The sequence below is a fragment of the Dryobates pubescens genome, chromosome 13 (assembly GCF_014839835.1).
Source record: "Dryobates pubescens isolate bDryPub1 chromosome 13, bDryPub1.pri, whole genome shotgun sequence".
Classification (NCBI taxonomy): Eukaryota; Metazoa; Chordata; class Aves; order Piciformes; family Picidae; genus Dryobates; species Dryobates pubescens.
Genome location: NC_071624.1, coordinates 20578109 through 20597672, shown reverse-complemented (window position 1 = coordinate 20597672; position 19564 = coordinate 20578109). Strand labels below are relative to the sequence as shown.

Below are 19564 nucleotides of genomic sequence, written 5' to 3'. Positions count from 1 at the left end.
AGTGGAAAGCAGGCCCATGGAGCATGAGGTGAAACCATTCCTGGTGGCTTTTAGGACTGGGGTAGAAGACACTGGAAGGTGTCCAGAGAAGGGCAGTGAGGCTGGGGAGGGGTCTGGAGCACAGCCCTGTGAGGAGAGGCTGAGGGAGCTGGGGGTGTTCAGCCTGGAAGAGGCTGAGGGAGACCTCATTGCTCTCTGCAGCTCCCTGAGAGGAGGCTGCAGCCAGGTGGGGGCTGGGCTCTTCTCAAAAGGCACAAGAAACAGGGTAAGAGGAAATGGCCTCAAGTTACACCAGGGAAGGTTTAGGTTGCACATGAGGAACAATTTCTTCCCCAGAGCATTGTCAAGGCCTGGAGCAGACTGCTCAGGGAGGTGGTGGAGTCCCCGTGCCTGGAGGCATTTAGCAGCCATAAAGATGTGGTGCTGAGGGCCATGGCTTAGTGGTGCCCTGGTGGTGTTGGGTTAATGGTTGGACTGGGTGATCTAAGAGGTCCCCTCCAACCCAAATGTTTCCATGATCCCATGATCCTTATTCCCATGGTTCCATGATCCTCATTCCTAGGATTCTGTGATCCTCATTCCCATGACTTTGGGATCCTCATTCCCATGATTCTATCATCCCTGTTCCCATGGTTCTGGGATCCCTGTTCCCATGACTCTGTGATCCTCATTCCCATGATTCTATCATCCCTGTTCCCATGGTTCTGGGATCCCTGTTCCCATGATTCTGGGATCCCTGTTCCCATGACTCTGTGATCCTCATTCCCATGACTGTGATCCCTGTTCCCATGGTGCTCCCATCCCATGCTTTACTCCTCCTGCCAGCTCAGAGCCTGCAGCACAGTTCCTGTCCCAGGCAGGAGCAGCTAATGCTGAGTCTGGGGAAGCCAGGGAAGTGTCAGGAGGTTTCTCAGAGCTGATGGCTGCTCAGGAGGCAAATCCAGCTGCTGCTTTCCTGTTCAAGCTGGAGCAGCACACTTCCAAAGCAGTCTGTGGCCATGCCTGGAACAATGAGGTGTAAATAAATTCAAGCCTTATCTTGGACAAGCCTCTGAGTGTCTCACTCCCTGCTCAGGCTCTTCAGGAAATGGGGGAGGGGGAGGCAACCTTCCCAGGACTCTGCAGTCAGAGAAAGGGAAAGGGAATACAAGGAGTAATTGAAAAGCAACCTTTGGCCAGGCAGGACAAGCAGCCCTGGCTGCAGGGGAGCAGGAGAAGCTCTTTGGATTCTGGCACTTGCCCTTCCTGCAAGGTAGAAGGAATTTGGCTGCCACACAGCTGTGGAGCTGACTGGCACAGGCTGGCTGCCTGACTACAGCCAGGGATGTCCCTATCATCTGAGGGCCACCACTCATCACTGCTCTCCATATGGACACTGAGATGCTGACCACAGCTCTCTGCAGTGCTTTCTTAACTCCCCAGTGAAAGAGCAGAGCCTGCAGTCCAGCCCTGACAATTCTATGAGCCTGTGACTAAGTTTTCAGATGAAAACTACTTAAACTTTGCTTGGGGATAATAGAATAGAATAGAATAGAATAGAATAGAATAGAATAGAATAGAATAGAATAGAATAGAATAGAATAGAATAGACCAGACCAGACCAGACCAGACCAGACCAGACCAGACCAGACAAGACCAGACCAGGTTGGAAGAGATCTTCAAGATCATTGAGTGAGTCCAACCTCTCACCCAACACCATCTGATCAACTAACCCATGGCACCAAGCACCCCATCAAGTCTCCTCCTGAACACCTCCAGGGATGGGGACACCACCACCTCCCTGGGCAGAACATCCCAATGGCCAATCTCTCTCTCTCTGTAGAACTTCCTCCTCACTTCCAGCCTAAACCTCCCCTGGCACAGCTTGAGACTGTGTCCTCTTGTTCTGGTGCTGGGTGCCTGGGAGAAGAGACCAACCCCCACCTGGCTACAACCTCCCTTCAGGGAGTTGGAGAGAGCAAGAAGGTCTCCCCTGAGCCTCCTCTTCTCCAGGCTAAGCAACCCCAGCTCCCTCAGCCTCTCCTCCCAGGGCTGTGCTCCAGACCCCTCCCCAGCTTTGTTGCCCTTCTCTGGACACCTTCCAGCATCTCAACATCTTTCCTAACCTGAGGAGCCCAGAACTGGACACAGGACTCAAGGTGTGGCCTGAGCAGAGCTGAGCACAGGGCACAATGACCTCCCTGCTCCTGCTGGCCACACTGTTCCTGATGCAGGCCAGGATGCCCTTGGCCCTCTTGGCTGCCTGGGCACACTGCTGCCTCATGTTCAGCTGCTGTCACCCACTACCCCCAGGTCCCTTTCTGCCTGGCTGGTCTCAGCCACTCTGCCCCCAGCCTGTAGCTCTGCCTGGGGTTGCTGTGGCCAAAGTGCAGCCCCTGGCACTTGGATTTGTTGAATGCCATCCTGTTGGCCTCTGCCCATCTGCCCAGCAATCCTGTTCTTGCCTCTTGTCTCTATGGACTCACAACTGCTTATTGCCTTCCTGCTTGTGAACTGGGAATGCAGAACTGGTTCTGGAGCAGAGCAGGAGTGCTAGACACTGCAGGCTGAGGTCTTCCTTTCCTCATTGCTGCAGGCTGTAGAAACTCAGGCAGGCATCTCCTCATCCCAGAGGAAGCCCCATCCATGCAGAGCTTCCTGACAGCTCCTGGCCCCTCTCTGGAATGTGTTTAATTTAGAAGACAAAAAGAGGGAATGAGCTGGGAGCAAGGAGAGAAGAAAGGAAGAGAGATTCCAGGCCCAAGATTTATGGAGACGCAGGTCAGTGGGAAGAGGGAATTCATAACTCAGGGTTATGGGGTTCCATGTGTGCATGATGGGAAGTGGCCTTCACTTGGAAATCCAAGAGGCAGAGCTGCTAAGGGGGGATGAGCAGGCAGCAAGCAAAGCCAGGTGTGTGGCTGGATGCAAAGTGATGCTCACTGCCACACCACTGCACTTGCATTGCCCTCCCCTGGCTCCTTCTCAGGAGAGAGATGAGGCTGAGCCTGTTTGGAGGTTGGGCTTTTAACTTGCCCCTTCCAGTGTTTTCCAGCTGCAGATCTAGGAAGAAGCAGAGCCTGTCCCTAACCCAAATGAAAGCTGCTCAGGTTACAATCACAGATTCACAGAATGGGCTGGGTTGGAAGGGACCTTCAAGCTCATCCAGCTCCAGACACCTGCCATGGACAGGGACACCTCCCACCAGCACAGGTTGCTCAAGGCCTCATCCTGCCTGGCCTTGAACACCTCCAGGCAGGAGGCAGCCACAGCCTCCCTGGGCAACCTGTGCCAGAGTCTCTCCAGCCTCACTGCCAAGAATTTCTTCCTCATCTCCAGTCTCAATCTCCACCCTCCCAGCTCAAAGCCATTGTCTCTCATCCTGTCACCCCCAGCCCTTGTCACAAGTCCCTCCCCAGATCTCCTGGAGCCCTTCAGGTACTTAAGGTCTCTGTTAAGGTCTCCCTGGAGCCTTCTCTTCTCCAGGCTGAACCTGAGCCAGGGTGAGCCTTCCACCTGCAGTCATTGCAGCAGATTGGGCAAAATAAGTGCAGAGCTCCAGTGAAGTGTTACTGTCAGCTGCAGACTGACATCTCCCATGGGTGCAGCCCCAGCCCTGGCCAGAGGTGGTCCAGCCCCTGCAGCACCAGAGCTCTCCATTCCACAGCCTGCAGCTCTTCCCTTCTGTTTGGAAGCTGCTCTCATCAGCCACCCATCCCCACCCCAGAGCTGCCCCCTTCCTGCAGCCTGAAGCACCAGAGGACAGCAAGCCCAGTGGGTGCAAGCAGTTCAAATCCCACATTGTGGCCACTGAGTGTCTGGGCCGGGCTGGAAGTCTGCACCACAGCTCAGGAGGTGAACTCCCAACCCCTGAAATCTGCTGAGGAGCAATGGAAGAGATTTACAGTCACTGATGGCCTACAAATCAGGGAGGTGATCTGAGCTCTGCCACAAACACTGAGTGCCAGGTGAGAAGGTCCTGGAGCCCCTCTCATTCTGAGACTCTTTAATCAGCCTGGGTTTGGAGCCCACCCTGCAGGGGTGGTTGAGTGGGATGAGGACTGCACATTCTTGCTGAACCAGGAGCTCCCTGGTGGCCTGAGCCTTTCACTGGAGAGCCTCAGTGCTCTTTGGCTCAGTCCTTGAAGATGAGCTGAGGGGAAGCATCATCTGCTGGGTTAGCTGGCCCCCTGCTCACCATGCTGACATCCACTGCTCCCCCATGGAAGCTGCAACAGCTTCCTGCACCTCAGAGTCAAACCCATGTTAAGAAAGAGTCCAAGACAAATGTTAGGTGCAACAAAGACCACAGGCATCTGCCTCTGCTCTTTTCTTGTCTTCATACAACCATAGAATTGTTTGAGTCAGAAAAGGGATCCAGGATCATCCACTCCAACCTGAGCCCAGCACCAGCATGGCCACCAAACCCTGGCCCCAAGTGCCATGGCCACACCTTCAACACCTCCAGGCATGGGGACTCCACCACCCCCCTGGGCAGCCTCTGCCAATCCCTGACCACTCTTCCAGCAGAGAAAGTTTTCCTCATCTCCAACCTACACTTGGCACAATTCCAGGCCATTTCCTCTCCTTCCATCTCCTGAGCCTAGGGAGCAGAGCCCAAGCCCCACCTGGCTCCAGCCTCCTCTCAGGGAGCTGCAGAGAGCAAGGAGGTCTCCCTCAGCCTCCTCTGCTCCAGGCTGAACACCCCCAGCCCCCTCAGCTTCTCCTCCCCAGCCCTGCTCTCCAGACCCCTCACCCTTCTTTAGCACATGATAAATACATTACTCCATTACAATTGAAAGAAAGGCAGCAAGAGGTTAAGGTTTGGTCTGTTGGAGCCAGACAGGAATCAGAACCAACTGCCCCATGCTCTCTGCATGGCTCTGTGAACCTCACAGGTGTAGTATCTGAACATCCCATAAATATGATCCACCCAGTTCCCTGTGGAACAGACACATGTAGTCCCCATTCCACAGACAGGGAAGCAAAATGCCTTGCCCCAGCTTGCAGAGCCTGTGGCAGAGAGCTGCCCTTTCCTCCAGGCTGTGTCCCAGCTGGCCATGGCTGCTGCCCTGTGATGCCATCCAGGCATGCTGCTCTCAAACAGTGTGTGCACAGATCCAGAACAGCTTGGAAGGGAGCTGAGGCTCTTCAGTTGGGAGAAGAGGAGGCTGGGAGCTCAGTGCTGGTGATGAAGCTGTGCAGGGTGAGGGCCCAGAGGCTGGAGCCAGGCTCTGCTGGGGGATGCCCAATGCCAGCACAAGGGGCAGTGGTGGCAGCTGAGACAGAGGAAGTGCCATGGACACAGGAGGAAACATTTTGTCCCTGTGAGGGTGCCAGAGCCCTGGAGCAGGCTGCCCAGGGGGGTTGTGGAGTCTCCTTCTCTGGAGATATTCCAAACCCACCTGGAGGTGTTCCTGTGTGAGCTGCTCTGGGTGACCCTGCTCTGGCAGGGGGTTGGCCTGGATGAGCTTTGGAGGTCCCTTCCAGCCCCTGGCATGCTGTGATTCTGGGATTCTGTGAAGAGGTGATGGACAAATCCATGGAGGGCTACAGAATGGAAAGAAATCATCTCCCAGCCATGGCCATGCCTTGCTGGGCACAGGCTGGCAGGGCAGGCAGGAACTCTACTATGCACTCTCCTTTTTACTCACTTTCCCTGAGGCATCAGCTCCTGGCTGCTCTCAGAGACAAGAATCTGCTCCACCATGACAAATGTGATCCCTGGGCCCTCACACCTCACAACCTGTGGACTACACCTTGAAGCCTGAGTCCAGTTTTGTGCCTCTCACTGCAAGCAGGACATTGAGGGGATGGAGCAGGGCCAGAGAAGGGCAACGAGGCTGGGCAAGGGTCTGGAGAACAGGGCTGGGGAGGAGCAGCTGAGGGAGGAGAAGAAGATGAAGTAGTAGAAGAAGTTTGGAGAAGAGGAGGCTGAGGGGAGATCTTCTGGCTCTCTGCAGCTCCCTGAAAGGAGGCTGGAGCCAGGTGGGGGTTGGGCTCTTCTCCCAAGGAACAAGTGATAGGATGAGAGGAAATGGCCTCAGGTTACACCAGGAGAGTTTTAGGTTGGACATGAGGAATATTTTCTTCCCCAAAAGGGTTGTCCAGGCCTGGCCCAGGCTGCCTCAGGCAGTGGTGGGGTCCCCATCCCTGGAGGGGTTTCAGAGCTGTGTAGATGTGGTGCTGAGGGCCATGGTTTGTGGTGACCTGGCAGTGCTGGGGTAAGGCTTGGACTGGATGATCTGAAAGGTCTCTTCCAACCCAAAGGATTTTATGATTCTATGACTCATTCCCCATCTGCTATCCTTAGCTTCCAAGACAAGGATAATTGATAAGGAATTTCTGCTCTGTATCACAAACTTATGAAGAGCAGAAATGGTTCTTGTTTAACCCTCCTTGGAGTCTCTTAGGGAAGCTGCCAGCATGAAGAGAGGAGAGAGAGGGATAGGATGAGTCCTTATCTCATCTCAAAGCAACTGTTGCACCTCACCAGTGACCTCTTGGACCCCCAGAGCAGGGCTGCTAAACCAGGCAGCTTGTGAGGGGTTTGCAGCAGGAAAATCTTACTTTAGTTCTCTGATGATTTTCCTGCCCTTTGGGATAAAGAAGACAGACAGCAGGATCATGGAAGAGTACCTGGAAAGTGTCTGCTCTAGCAGGAGTAAGCCTCTGCTGCTGTCTCCAGCCCATAATGCTGGGGGCTGAGTGCCAAGTGGCTGTGTGTCAAATCCTCCTTGTAGGCACCTGGTGGAAGCTCCACCAGCAGCTGCTCCAGGAGGATGAGCTGGAAGGCCATAAGGGATTGGGCCTGGGGCCAAGGCTCAGCCTTGCAGGGCTGCCTTTGATCTGCTCAGACAGCACTCTGGAGGCAGCAGATGATGCCTGGAGCTAAACCTCACTCTGCTGTTGCACAAAGTCACCCAGAGACCTTCTGCAGCACTTCAGGCTGAGGAGCAGACACCCAGGACCCAGCATCCAGCACAGGGGATGAACCTGCTCAGGAAGGAAGCAAGAGAACACCCCAGGGACTGCCCCAGGAGAGAGGGGCTGCACTCAGTGAGAGGGGACAGCCTGTCCTGGGCAAAAAGGACAGCAGCCACAGGGAGAAGGCTCAGCCCAGCCCCTGTCTGGCCAGCAGAGGTGAGAGCCACTTGGCTGAAAGCTTTTAGCTGCTGCTGCAAAGTCAGCCTCAGGCACAGAAGTGCTGAACAGTGCTGGGAGTGAGAACCCTGAAGGAAAGAGAGTGTGTGGATGGCCAGGAGCACATAGAGATGCTGAGAGAAACAGCTGTGGAGGCTGGAGGAGCCCTCTGAGATCACCAAGCCCAGCTCCTCACCCAGAGCTGACAAAGCCACCACTGCTGCTGAGCCACCAAACCACAGCCCTCAGCACCACATCCATGCAGCTCTGAAACCCCTCCAGGGATGGGGACGCCACCACCTCCCTGGGCAGCCTGGGCCAGTGCCTGAGAACCCTTGCTGGGAAGAAATTTCACCTAATGCCCAACCTGAACCTCCCCTGGCACAGCTGGAGGCTGTTTCCTCTTGTCCTGTCAATTGTGGCAGGTGAGAAGAGACCAACCCCCAGCTGGCTCCAACCTCCTGTGAGCCCAGAGAGCCAAGCAGGGCCAGGGAGGGGATTCTGCCCCTCTGCTTCACTCTGCTGAGACCACAGCTGGAGTGGAGCTCTGGGGCCAGTTCTGGAGCCTCTGTGCCAGGAAGGATCTGGAGGTGCTGGAAGGTATCTACAGAAGGGCCATGAGGAGGAGCAGAGGGCTGGAGCTGCTCTGCTGTGAGGACAGACTGAGGGAGTTGGGGTTGTGCAGGCTGGAGAGGAGAAGGCTCCCAGGAGACCTCATTGTGGCCTTCCAGGATCTGCAGGGGGCTCCAAGAAAGCTGGGGAGGGACTTTTGAGGGTGTCAGGGAGGGACAGGACTGGGGGGGATGGAGCAGAACTAGAAATGGGGAGATTGAGATTGGATGTGAGGAAGAAGTTGTTCCCCAGGAGGGTGGTGAGAGCCTGGCACAGGTTGCCCAGGGAGGTGGTGGAAGCCTCCTGCCTGGAGGTGTTTGCAGCCAGGCTGGAGGTGGCTGTGAGCAACCTGCTGTAGTGTGAGGTGTCCCTGGCCATGGCAGGGGGTTGGAACTGGCTGAGCCCTGAGGTCCCTTCCAGCCCTGACAGCTCTGTGCTTCTATGATTCTGTGCTATGCTAGTTGTGGATGATGAGGTCTCTCTTCACCCTCCTCTTCTGAAGACTGAACAACCCCTGCTCCCTCAGCCATTCTTCACAAGCCCTGTGCTCAAGGCCCTTCACCAGCCTGGTTGCTCTGCTTTGGACACCCTCAAGCACCTCAATGTCCTTGTTGGAGTGAGGGGCCCAAACCTGACCCCAGCATCGGAGGTGCGGCCAGAGCAGCCTGCGCTGCCGTGTCCCACCCCAGCTCCTGGCTCACCAGCTGCTAGCAGCACCAATTCAGCTTCATTTCAGTCATCACTGCCTGGGATGTGAGGAGTCCCTGCAGAGCCTGGTGGGGAATCCTCACTACAAAGCCAACACTGGAAATAAACTCTCAGCTCTTGCCAGGCCATTGCCATAACCACACATGGGCCACAGCAGCCACACTTCCCAAACCAGCTGCACAGAGCCTGTGAGCATTCATCTGTGACCTGGCTACAAAGAGACCTCAGAGCAGCCTTCCAGCACCTGAAGGGCTCCAGGAGAGCTGGGGAGGGGCTTTGGACAAGGTCTGGGAGTGCCAGGATGAGGCACAATGGCTTTGAGCTGGGAGAGGAGAGACTGAGACTGGAGATGAGGAAGAAATTCTTGGCAGTGAGGCTGGGGTGACTCTGGCACAGGCTGCTCAGGGAGGCTGTGGCTGCCTCCTGCCTGGAGGTGTTCAGGGCCAGGCTGGATGAGGCCTTGAGCAGCCTGTGCTGGTGGGAGGTGTCCCTGCCCATGGCAGGGGGTTGGAGCTGGATGACCTTTGTGTCCCTTCCAACCCAAACCTTTCTATGAATCTAAGAATCTATGAATCGATGAAGATGAAAATTCCCTGGGCAAGGGCAGATGAAGGTCACTACAGGAGGATTCTTTCTGCACATTCTGAAGTCACAGGGGAGCCAATTACACAGGATCACAGCTCACAGGATGTTAGGGGTTGGAAGGGACCTCTGGAGTTCATTGAGTCCAGCCCCCCTGCCAGAGCAGGAGCAGAGAATCCAGCACAGGTCGCACAGGAATACATCCAGACAGTGCTGCAAAGGCTCCAGAGAAGGAGCAGCCTGCTCCAGGGCTTCCCTCACAGGGAAGAAGTTCCTCCTCATGGGGTGGAACCTCCTGTGCTGCAGTTTCCATCCATTGCCCCTTGTCCTGCACAGGGTGCAGCTGAGCAGAGCCTGTCCCTGTCCCCTCTCTCTTGACCCCCAGCCCTCAGACACTGCCAGCTGAGCCCTGCACAAAGCACTGCTGCCTCAGTAGTATTCCAGTAGCTGTGACAGCTTCTGGATGGCCCCAGGAGTTAGGAGGCTAATCCTCATCCTTTCCTGAAGGACAGAACTGCAGCCCAACGAGGAAGGCTGGAGGGCTTGTGGGAGGGAAAAGCCATCAGAGCTTGCTGCAGGTAAGGAATTATCAACCCCTCAGGGAGCCCCTGTGGGATTCCCAGGTAATCATCCCAGAGCAGTGGGAAAGGCTCCAGGTCCAGCAGGAAAGGGGAAATGGATCCTGCTGTGTTCAGCCTTCAAAGGCTCAGTGCCTGCAGCCCCTTGGCCAGGCACTCCTGCTGCTGGGGTTCATCCTAAGGCATTGCTTGGAGAGGCATCCACAAAACAGAGTCAGAAACAGAGAGAGGCTGCAGCACAGGCAGCCACCAAGAGCTGCTGCTGCTCCCTCAGCAAGCTGTGAGCTGACTCCAGCAGTACCTCATCAGGGAAGGGCTCTGCTTTGACAGGGCTCTGGGTTAGGAGTTGGCCTCTGGGCACTGCAGGGCTCAGCACACAGCCAGGCAGGAGCAGTGCTGCCTTTTCTCCTGTCCCCTTTCTGTGTGTTTTGGGGCTGGGGCTTTTCCTGTCTTGCTTTATGCAAAGTGGTTAGAGAGCAGCAGCAATGCAGAGCACCCTTGCCAAAGGCCAGTGCTGGCAGGCAGCTTCAGCAGACAGGGCTCAGAGGGGAAGGGGATCCAAGGCTGTCTCCAGCGGCTGAACAAGTGCAGCAGCCTGGGAAAGCAGCTCTGGGCACGGGCTCAGGCCACAGGGTTGGGGCTTTTCCCTTAGTGCCCAGGAGCCAAAATTCTTACAGCTGCTTAAAATATCCTCTTCAAGTGTCCCTGGAGTGTTCCTGGGCCTGCCCAGAACGGCCCTGGAGCTCAGGCAGCATCACTGGAGGCCCTTCTCAGCAGCAGCATAGAATGGGAACAGTTGGAAGAGACCTTTAAGAGCACTGAGTCCAACCCTTACCCCAGGGCACCGCTGAGCCAGGGCCCTCAGCACCACATCCCCAGGGCTCTGAAACCCCTCCAGGGATGGGGACTTCACCACTGCTCTGGGCAGCCTGGGCCAGGCCTGGACAACCCTTCTGGGGAAGAAATTGTTCCTCATGTCCAACCTGAACCTCCCTGGGTGGAGGTGGACTGACCTCTTCTGCTGCTGTCCCTGCACCTCTCCCTGCAGCCCTGGCCTCAGTCATGCTTTGGGGACTGGACTGCAGAGCGGGGCTGGACTCTCAGCTTCACACCTGCACACCCACACCTGCACTCACCTCACACCTGCACACCCACACCTGCACACCCACTTCACACCTGCACACCCACACCTGCACACCCTCACCTGCACTCACCTCACACCTGCACACCCACTTCACCCCTGCACACTCACCCCTGCACACTCACCTCACATCTCCACACCCACATCTGCACCCTCACTTCCACACCTCCATACTCACACCTCCACACTCACACCTTCACACTCACTTCCACACCTCCACACTCACCCCTGCACACTCACCCCACACCTGCACACTCACCCCTGCACACTCACCTCACACCTGCACACTCACACCTGCACACTCACCTCACACCTGCACACCTACACCTGCACACCCACCTCACCCCTGCACACTCACCCCTGCACACTCACCTCACACCTGCACACTCACACCTGCACACTCACCCCACACCTGCACACTCACCCCACACCTACACACTCACCCCACACCTGCACACTCACCCCTGCACACTCACCTCACACCTGCACACTCACACCTGCACACTCACCTCACACCTGCACACTCACCCCTGCACACTCACCCCACACCTGCACACTCACCTCACACCTGCACACTCACACCTGCACACTCACCCCACACCTGCACACTCACCTCACACCTGCACACTCACCCCTGCACACTCACCTCACACCTGCACACCCACACCTGCACACCCACCTCACACCTGCACACTCACACGTGCACACTCACCTCACACTTGCACACCCACTTCCACAGCTGCACACTCACTTCCACACCTGCAAGCTCAGCTTCAAAAGCTAACCCTTTCCATCAGGTCTCGCACTCTGATGTTGCCCATGGCCAGGCTGAACTCCTCATCATTCCTGCTGCTCCCTGGGCTTAGAGGGAACTCTTCTGCCCCCCACCCATCACTGCCAGACAAAGATGAGGAACAGGAAGCATCCCAAGCTGTAATCCTCTCTCTGTCTTTCAGCAAGGTGGCTTTGTGGTGGCCTGGGGCTAGAAGCTGGAGCGAGGACACAAAGCAAGAAAGCCAAAGCCAGGTGAAATACAAACACAACCCCCTGACAGCTATCCCCAAGGAAGACCACAAAGAGTATCTCACAAGTGTTGATCTTTTCTGAGCTTCCCTGAGTTCAGGTTTCCTGTCTGTAGGCTGGGAAATAACAGCTTCCTTCATTTATCTTAGTCACTTAGCCCAGGGCCTCTGCTGCAGCTTGTGCTGCTCCCTGACCATTCCTGCCATGGAGTCAGCATCAGCTCTTCCACACAGCACTGCTGGGCTGTGGCAAAGCACTGTCCAAGACAGCCCTTAGGACCATGGAATTGTTTGGGTTGGAAAGGGCCTCTAAGCTCATCCAGTCCAACAGCAGCCCAGCACCACCATGGCCACCAAACCCTGGCCCCAGGTGCCATGGCCACAGGGTTCTGGAACCCCTCCAGGCATGGGGACTCCACCACCTCCCTGGGCAGCCTCTGCCAGTCCCTGACCACTGCTGCAGCAAAGAAATTTCTCCTGATCTCCAACCTAAGCCTCCCCTGGCACAATTTCAGGGCATTTCCTCACCTGATGCTAGGGACCCCCACCTGGCTGCAGCCTCCTCTCAGGGAGCTGCAGAGAGCAAGGAGGTCTCCCTCAGCCTCCCCTTCTCCAGGCTGAACACCCCCAGCTCCCTCAGCTGCTCCTTACAAGAGCTGCAGCTCTGAATTTCAGATGCTTTGCCATTCAACTCCAGCTGCTGGAGCACATCCCTTTCTTCACAAGCCAAATTAAATCCCTGGCCAGAGCAATTTTGCTGCTGATCAGATGGATCAGAGCCTTGTGAGAAGATCTTCCTCTTGCTGTGCTGCCCCAAGGCTGCAGAAGGCACACATCCCTGCAGGCTTTAGTCTTGGAGCAGCATCTCAGTGAAGTCTAATCCACATCTAATCTAAACCTACTCCTCTGCTGCAGTGACACTCAGCCCAGATCTGAATTGGAGATTCCAAAGGCTGACTCCATCCTCTCCTGTTTTGTTTCTCCAGTCAGGAAGAAGGTGGTCAGGCACCAAATGCACCCTCAAGAAGTTGGCTGACAACACCAAGCTGTGTGGTGCTGGACTCAGGTGAGGGCAGGGATCCATCCAGAAGGATCCTGACAGGCTTGAGAAGTGGCCATTGCTCAACAAGTCACAGGGCAAGGTCCTGCAGCTGGGTCAGGCCAACCCCAAGCACAAATCCAGGATGGGTGCAGAGTAGGGTGAGAGCAGCCCTGAAGAAAGAGCCTTGAGGGTGCTGGGTGCTGAGCAGCTCCCCAGGAGCCAGCAGTGCCTCCTGCAGCCCTCAGGCAGCAGTGTGCTGGGCTACAGTCAGAGCAGTGTGGGCAGCTGGGCAGGAGAGGGGATCCTGCCCCTGGGCTCTGCTCTGCTCAGACCTCACCTCCAATCCTGCCTCCAGCTCTGGTGTCCCCAGCAGGAGAAGGACACAGAGCTGTGGAGTGAGGCCAGAGGAGGCCACAAAGATGCTCCAAGGGCTGGAGAAGCTCTGCTGTGAGCACAGGCTGAGGGAGCTGGGGCTGTGCAACCTGCAGAGGAGAAGAATCCAGGGGTACCTCAGAGCTGCCTGCCAGGACCTGAAGGGATCCTGCAGGAAGGCTGCAAAGAGACTTTTGCTGAGGGTGTCTGAGACAGGCTAAGGGGGAATGGTTTGAAGCAGAGGAAGAGCAGGGTTGGAGTGGAGCTGAGGAAGAAGTTCTTCAGTTTGAGGCTGGAGAGACTCTGGCACAGGTTGCCCAGGGAGGCTGTGGCTGCCTCCTGCCTGGAGGTGTTGAAGGCCAGGCTGGATGAGGCCCTGAGCAGCCTGTGCTGGTGGGAGGTGTCCCTGCCCATGGTGGGGAGATTGGAGCAGATGACCTCTGAGGTCCCTTCCAACCTGAGCTATTCTCTGATTCAAAGGCCTCATGGCTGATGGTGACTTGGGGGCTTGACAGATTCAGGGTTTCTCTCACCACTTGGAAGCAGCAACTCAAAGACCTCACTGAAGAATTCATTTGCTAAATGGAGCTGCAGGGGAAGGTTGGGGTGGGCAGCATTTCATCTCCTGAGCTCACCACTTACCAGGAGCACTGGGAAGACTAAGTCACTGCAAAAATAGAGATGAGATCTCAGACTTAATCCTGAGGTGAGACATGAAACCTCAGCACAGCAGGAGTCATGAGCCAGGCTGACATCAAGCAGTTGTCTCCACCCCAGCTCCTTTCTCCCTCCTCTAAGTCTGGGAATGCTGCTTGTGCCAGGTGGAGGCCCAGGCACTGCCATGCCTTTAGATCCCCCTTGCAGAGCCAGTAATGGTCAATGCAGAGAGCAGCCCCAGGGAGTCTCCAAGCATGCAGGAATGCCAGGAGGGCTTCCACAGCCAACTTCAGAAAGGGAAGCAGCAGGGAAGCAGCAGGGAAGGATCCTGCACAAATTCCCAAGAGGAGGAAAGTCCTTGAGATGATCTCACTGCCTTTGCCTGAAGGCTTACTTTCTCCTAGCATGGGGAGGAGCTCCACAAGCAGCTTCATGGGAGACTTTGCTGTGGCCTTTCAGTATTTAACAGAGGCTGAGCAGAAAGCTGGAGACAGACTTTTGAGCAGGGCCTGCTGGGATGGGACAAGGGGGGGTGGCTTGAACCTAAAAGAGGGAGATTGAGACAGGAGAGAAGGGAGAAATCTTTGACACTGAGGGTGGAGAGCCCCTGGCCAAGATTGCCCAGAGAGGTGTGAGCTGCCCCATGGCTGGCACCAGTGCAGCTCAAGTTGTTTGGGGCTGTGAGCAACCTGCTCTGGCTGGGGATGTCCCTGCTGGCCGCAAAGGGCTTGGACTGGATGACCTTTAAAGGTTCCTTCCAACACAAACCATTCCATGATCCCTTCACCCTTGCCCAGCAGGGGAGCAGAGCTGCCTCTGCAGCAGCTTTTCCCCACCCCTCCCACCTGAGCTGCTTTCTGACCAGCGCTTGCAGTGCCACAGCTCTCCTCAACGCAGACAGGGCTAACAGTGCCACCCTTTGCAGGAAGGCACTTCAGTGATTCCAGCAAAACCTTCTGGAGGAGTTAGGCCTTGTTATTATAACTGAGAGCTGCTGACACAGAGTGGAGCTTTCCCCTGCCGGCTGCAGGGCTGGCTGCACGCTGCAGACATTCCTGAGCGCGCCGCCTGCGAAGCCCGCAGGCCAGCTGCCTCCAATTTGGGGCTTACCCTGCTGCAAGGCTATGTATGCACCATGGTATTCTTAACCTCTGTGGCTTTGCCTCTCCCCACAGCTTTCAGTCCTGTAATTGAGATGATGAACTGGTCCCTGGGGTACTTCTTTCAAGATGCCACGATCGAGACGCTCCAGCACCGATGCCTGAGGCTGGAAGAGCTTTGAAAGCAGCGCTGGGAGCAGCAGGCCAGAGCCACGTTCCAACCAGAGTCACCTTTGGGCTGCCATTCGTGGAGGGAGTGACAAACGCAGGGCAGGATGGATTAGGCCCAGAGCACACAACCCAGTCAGCCAGGCAAAGAGCTCTGCCATAGCTTTTGGGTGCTGACAGCTCAGTGATAGTGGAGCTCAGTTCCTCACTGTGCTGCAGAACACAAAGCAGAGCATCCAACCTGGAGGAGGGGAAGCACAGCCTTGGTGCAATCCATCACATTTCCAACTGACAAATAACTCAGGCTCATAAAAGGAAAGAGGAAGTGGAGCTTTAATCCCCTCTCCTCTCCTCCTCAGTGGAACATTTTTGAAGGCTGCATTTGCATCCTGGCCCAGGGATCCCTGCTCCTGCTACAGGCTGCTGTGTGTTCGTGGCTTCACCGCCCCAGCCCTGCTGCAGCATGCTCGGAGTGTAAGGCAAGAAGGAATGAGGCACTTGGGAGGAAGAGAGACATAGGAAATACCCTTGAAAGCAAGGGAGTCTAAGATCTTATCCCACTTCATAATGCAGCAGAGAAAGGAATTAAACACACTGACCACATAATCAAGAGGAGTTTCAGAACCCTCCCCTGCTCCCCAGCCAGAGTGCTGGTATCACATAACCCTGGCCACAGCCTGCGTGTCTGTGTTTGGTCTGGTCTCCCTAGGTTGCCTGTGATCACTGGGCAGAGTGAAATCACCTTCTGGATCTTCATCAGCTCCTGTTCTGAACAGACCCCTGGGGAAGCCTTTCCTGCTGCTCTGGCTAGAAAGGAACCTTGCTAGACAGGGCTGGCTCTCGGGGGTCCCGCGGCGCTGCTCCGCGGAGCGGCTGTGAGCCCCTGCAGCACACGGCCTGGGGCAGGCACCACAGCACCTCCACCAGGGCAGCGTTTGCCCACAGGCCTTGCACTTGCTGGTGGCTTTCTTCAGTCACAACGAGACTGGGCAATGGGGTCAGGGAGCAGTGTGATGCCCTGGAACTCCATGAGGAACCAGTTTGGGACTTGCTGAGCCACTTGGACACTCACAAGTCCATGGGAGCGGATGGGATCCATCCTAGGGTGCTGAGAGAGCTGGCAGATGAGCTCCAAGCCGCTCTCCATCATTTTCCTCCAGCCCTGGCTCCCTGGAGAGGTCCCAGATGACTGAAACTGGCCAATGTGGTCCCCATCCACAAGAAGGGTCAGATAGAGGAACCCAGTAACTCCAGGCCTGGCAGCCTGACCTCAGTGCCAAGGAAAGTGATGGAGCAGATTATCCTGGCAGCAATAACTGTGCACCTGAAGGAGGGCCAAGGGCTCAGGCACAGGAGCACAATGCCCAGGGGGGGTTGGAAGCTCTCCACACAAGGACACTCCACAACCTCTCTGGGCAGCCTGCTCCAGGCCTCCAGCACCCTCACACCAAACAACTTTCTCATCTCCAGGTGGAACCTCCTGGCTTCCACTTTGTGCCTGTTGCCCCTCATCCTGTTGCTGGGCACCACTGAGAAGAGTCTGGCCACAGCCTTTTGACCCCTGTGCAACACAGATTGATCAGCACTGATGAGATGCCCACAAGCGCTGCTAAGATCACTTATCCATCACTTGGCTCTAACCTGGCATACAACTGGGAACTGTGTGCCTGAAGAGAGCTGTGTGAGATGGAGGATCTCTCCCCTCTGCATCATCATCACAGACCAGAGAATGTCACAGAGGCACAGAGCAAAGCCTGAGACTAAGCAGCAGCTCTTCTGAGTCACCACAGAATGGTTTTGCTTGGAAGAGACCTTGAAGATCATCCAGGCCAACCCTTAACCCAGCACTGCCAGCTCACCACTAAACCATGGCCCTCAGCACAACTCCACAGCTCCATCCTAACCAAAAAGGCTGAGCTATGCAGTGGATGCCTTCAAATAACCTCCACAGAGTCACAGGTGATCTCCCCACCCAGAGCTAGCACCAGCAGTAGGCATGGAGTAGCTTCAACCTCAGGGAGCCTCCAGCAGCGCTGGGCTCTCCTGGCTGCCCTGCGGAGCGGCCTCAGCTCGGAGCAGCAAACACCCTGCCAAACTGCATGGAAAAGGGGCCACAGCCTCCTGCTGCAGCTGTTTGCTCTGCCAGGCAGTTGGCAGAGGAAATTAGAAGAGCTGAAAGGAATTGCTGACACCCAAGTTGCTGTGGTCAGAAGAACATTTGTTCAGTGTCCTGTGGAGGGTGGGGAAGGAGGACTCGCAAGGGACTGGAAGAGCAGAGGAGGAAAGTGGTGAAATTGAAGCCTGACCTCAGTCACTGCCCAGGAAACTCCACCAGGAATGGAAACTCCAGGAGTGAGAAGCAAGGAGGAAGAACTGCTAGGAGTGGAAGATGATTGAATCATTGCTGGCACCACTTGGGACAGCATTGCTTGAATGCTGGCACTGCTACACCTCTGCTCACGAGTCTGGTAGAGGCTTTTGGAGCCCATGGGCTCTGTCTGGAACTTCTTGCTCCTTGGAGCTGCCTCAGTCAGCAAGGCAGCTGGGAGTGAGCAGACACTGCCAGGCTGAGGGGACTGGGCCTTGCTGATGAATTATTCCCTTAGGTTTCTGCTTCTGCAAGAGGAAGGCTTCTCCATGCAACCACAGATCATTAGGGTTGGAAGAGACCTGTACAGGTCATCCAGTCCAACCTCCCTGCAGGAAGCAGGGACACCTGCAACTAGATCACAGAAAGGGAGAGTTTGGAAGGGACCTCTGGAGATCATCTCATCAGGGGCACCCCCAGCAGCTTGCCCAGGAGCACAAGGCGGGGTTGGAAGCTCTCCAGAGAAGGAGACTCCACAACCTCTCTGGGCAGCCTGCTCCAGGGCTTTGTCACCTTCACACCAAACAACTTTCTCCTCAACTTCAGATGGAACTCAGGGCTCTCAGCCTTTGCTCCTCACAGAGCTGCTCCAGGCCCCTCAGCAGCTTTGCAGCCTCCCCTGGACTAGAGATGATCTGGAGGGCTGGAGCTGCTCTGCTGTGAGGACAGACTGAGGGAGTTGGGGTTGTGCAGGCTGGAGAGGAGAAGGCTCTGAAGAGACCTAATTGTGGCCTTCCAGGATCTGAAGGGGGCTCCAAGAAAGCTGGGTGTCAGGGTGGGATAGGACTGGGGGGGGGGAATGGAGCAAAACTAGAAGTGGGGAGATTGAGATTGGATGTGAGGAAGAAGTTGTTCCCCAGGAGGGTGGTGAGAGCCTGGCACAGGCTGCCCAGGGAGGTGGTGGAAGCCTCCTGCCTGGAGGTGTTTGCAGCCAGGCTGGAGGTGGCTGTGAACAACCTGCTGCAGTGTGAGGTGTCCCTGGCCATGGCAGGGGGGGTGGGACCCTGACAAATCTGTGGTTCTGTAACCTCAACACCAGAAGGTATTTGCCTTCCTGAACCTACAATCCTCATCCCAGGCTCTTCCCACAGCTGCAAGCAGACAGTCACCAGCCACAACACCTCTGAGAGCAGAAGGGAGGAGGTGGTCCAGGAGTGCTGCACAAATGGGAGATGACAGTCATCTCCCACATGTCCATGGTGGGGCTGGGCACATGTGTGGGTGGGTCCTAGGTCAACCCAATGACATCAATTTCTCCCCCAGCCCCTGCTGGCTTCATTCCCTGCAGCTGAGAGCTTAGACTTGCCAGCAGCTCCCTCCCCAGCCCAGATTTGCAGGTTCAGAGATGGCCTTGGGTGGAAAAGAGCCCTCAAAGGTCATCTTGTCCAAGACCCCTGAAGGCAGCAGGGACACCTCCAGCTAGAGCAGACTGCCCAGGGACACAGCCAGGCTGATCTTGAACGTCTCCAGGGGTGCAGCCTCCACCACCTCCCTGGGCAGCCTGCGCCAGTGTCTCCCCAGCCTCACTGTGCAGAGCTTCCTCCTGATGTCCAACCTAACTCTGCCCTGCTGCAGTTTCAAACCCTTGCCCCTTGTCCTGTCACTCCAAGCCCTTCTCAACAGTCCCTCCCTAGCCTTCCTCTAGGTGCCCTTCAGATATTGAAATACACCTCTGAGGTCTCCCTGGAGCCTCCTCCTCTCCGGGCTGAACTCCAGCACAGCTGCCAGTCCCACTGCTCCGCCAGCCACTTCCACAGCGCTTGTGCCAAGGGTGGCCTGACCGCCACGAGTGGGCTGCAGCTGGGCACAGGGCACAGAGCCCCCGGGGTAACTCCTCAGGGCAAGCTCTCCGCTCCCAGCACGCAGGCAGGCGACTCCGAAGCGCCAGGGGGAGCGAGGCAGGCAGGCGGAGGGGCAGGAACCTCCCATCCCTCTCACCTCTTTAGCAGCTGCTGAATAAGCCTTTTTGTACACATTGCCCAACAGAGAGGAACAGAGGCTTTGCTGAGTGTAACTCAATAAATTTGGAGGGAGGGGATGCCAGCACACACTTCCAACCCCACCGCTAAAGAGGGAAACCTCCCTGGAAATT

At 56.1% G+C, this 19564-nt stretch overlaps 1 protein-coding gene across 1 annotated transcript in view; it reads right to left on the bottom strand.

The window, feature by feature from the left end:
• Positions 1-19564, bottom strand: part of COL26A1 (collagen type XXVI alpha 1 chain) — a 203155-nt gene that overhangs the window by 85610 nt on the left and 97981 nt on the right. Inside the window, exon 5 of the mRNA XM_054167110.1 lies at positions 14017-14024. Coding sequence (XP_054023085.1) covers positions 14017-14024 — 8 coding nt within the window. The remainder of the gene's footprint in view (positions 1-14016; positions 14025-19564) is intronic.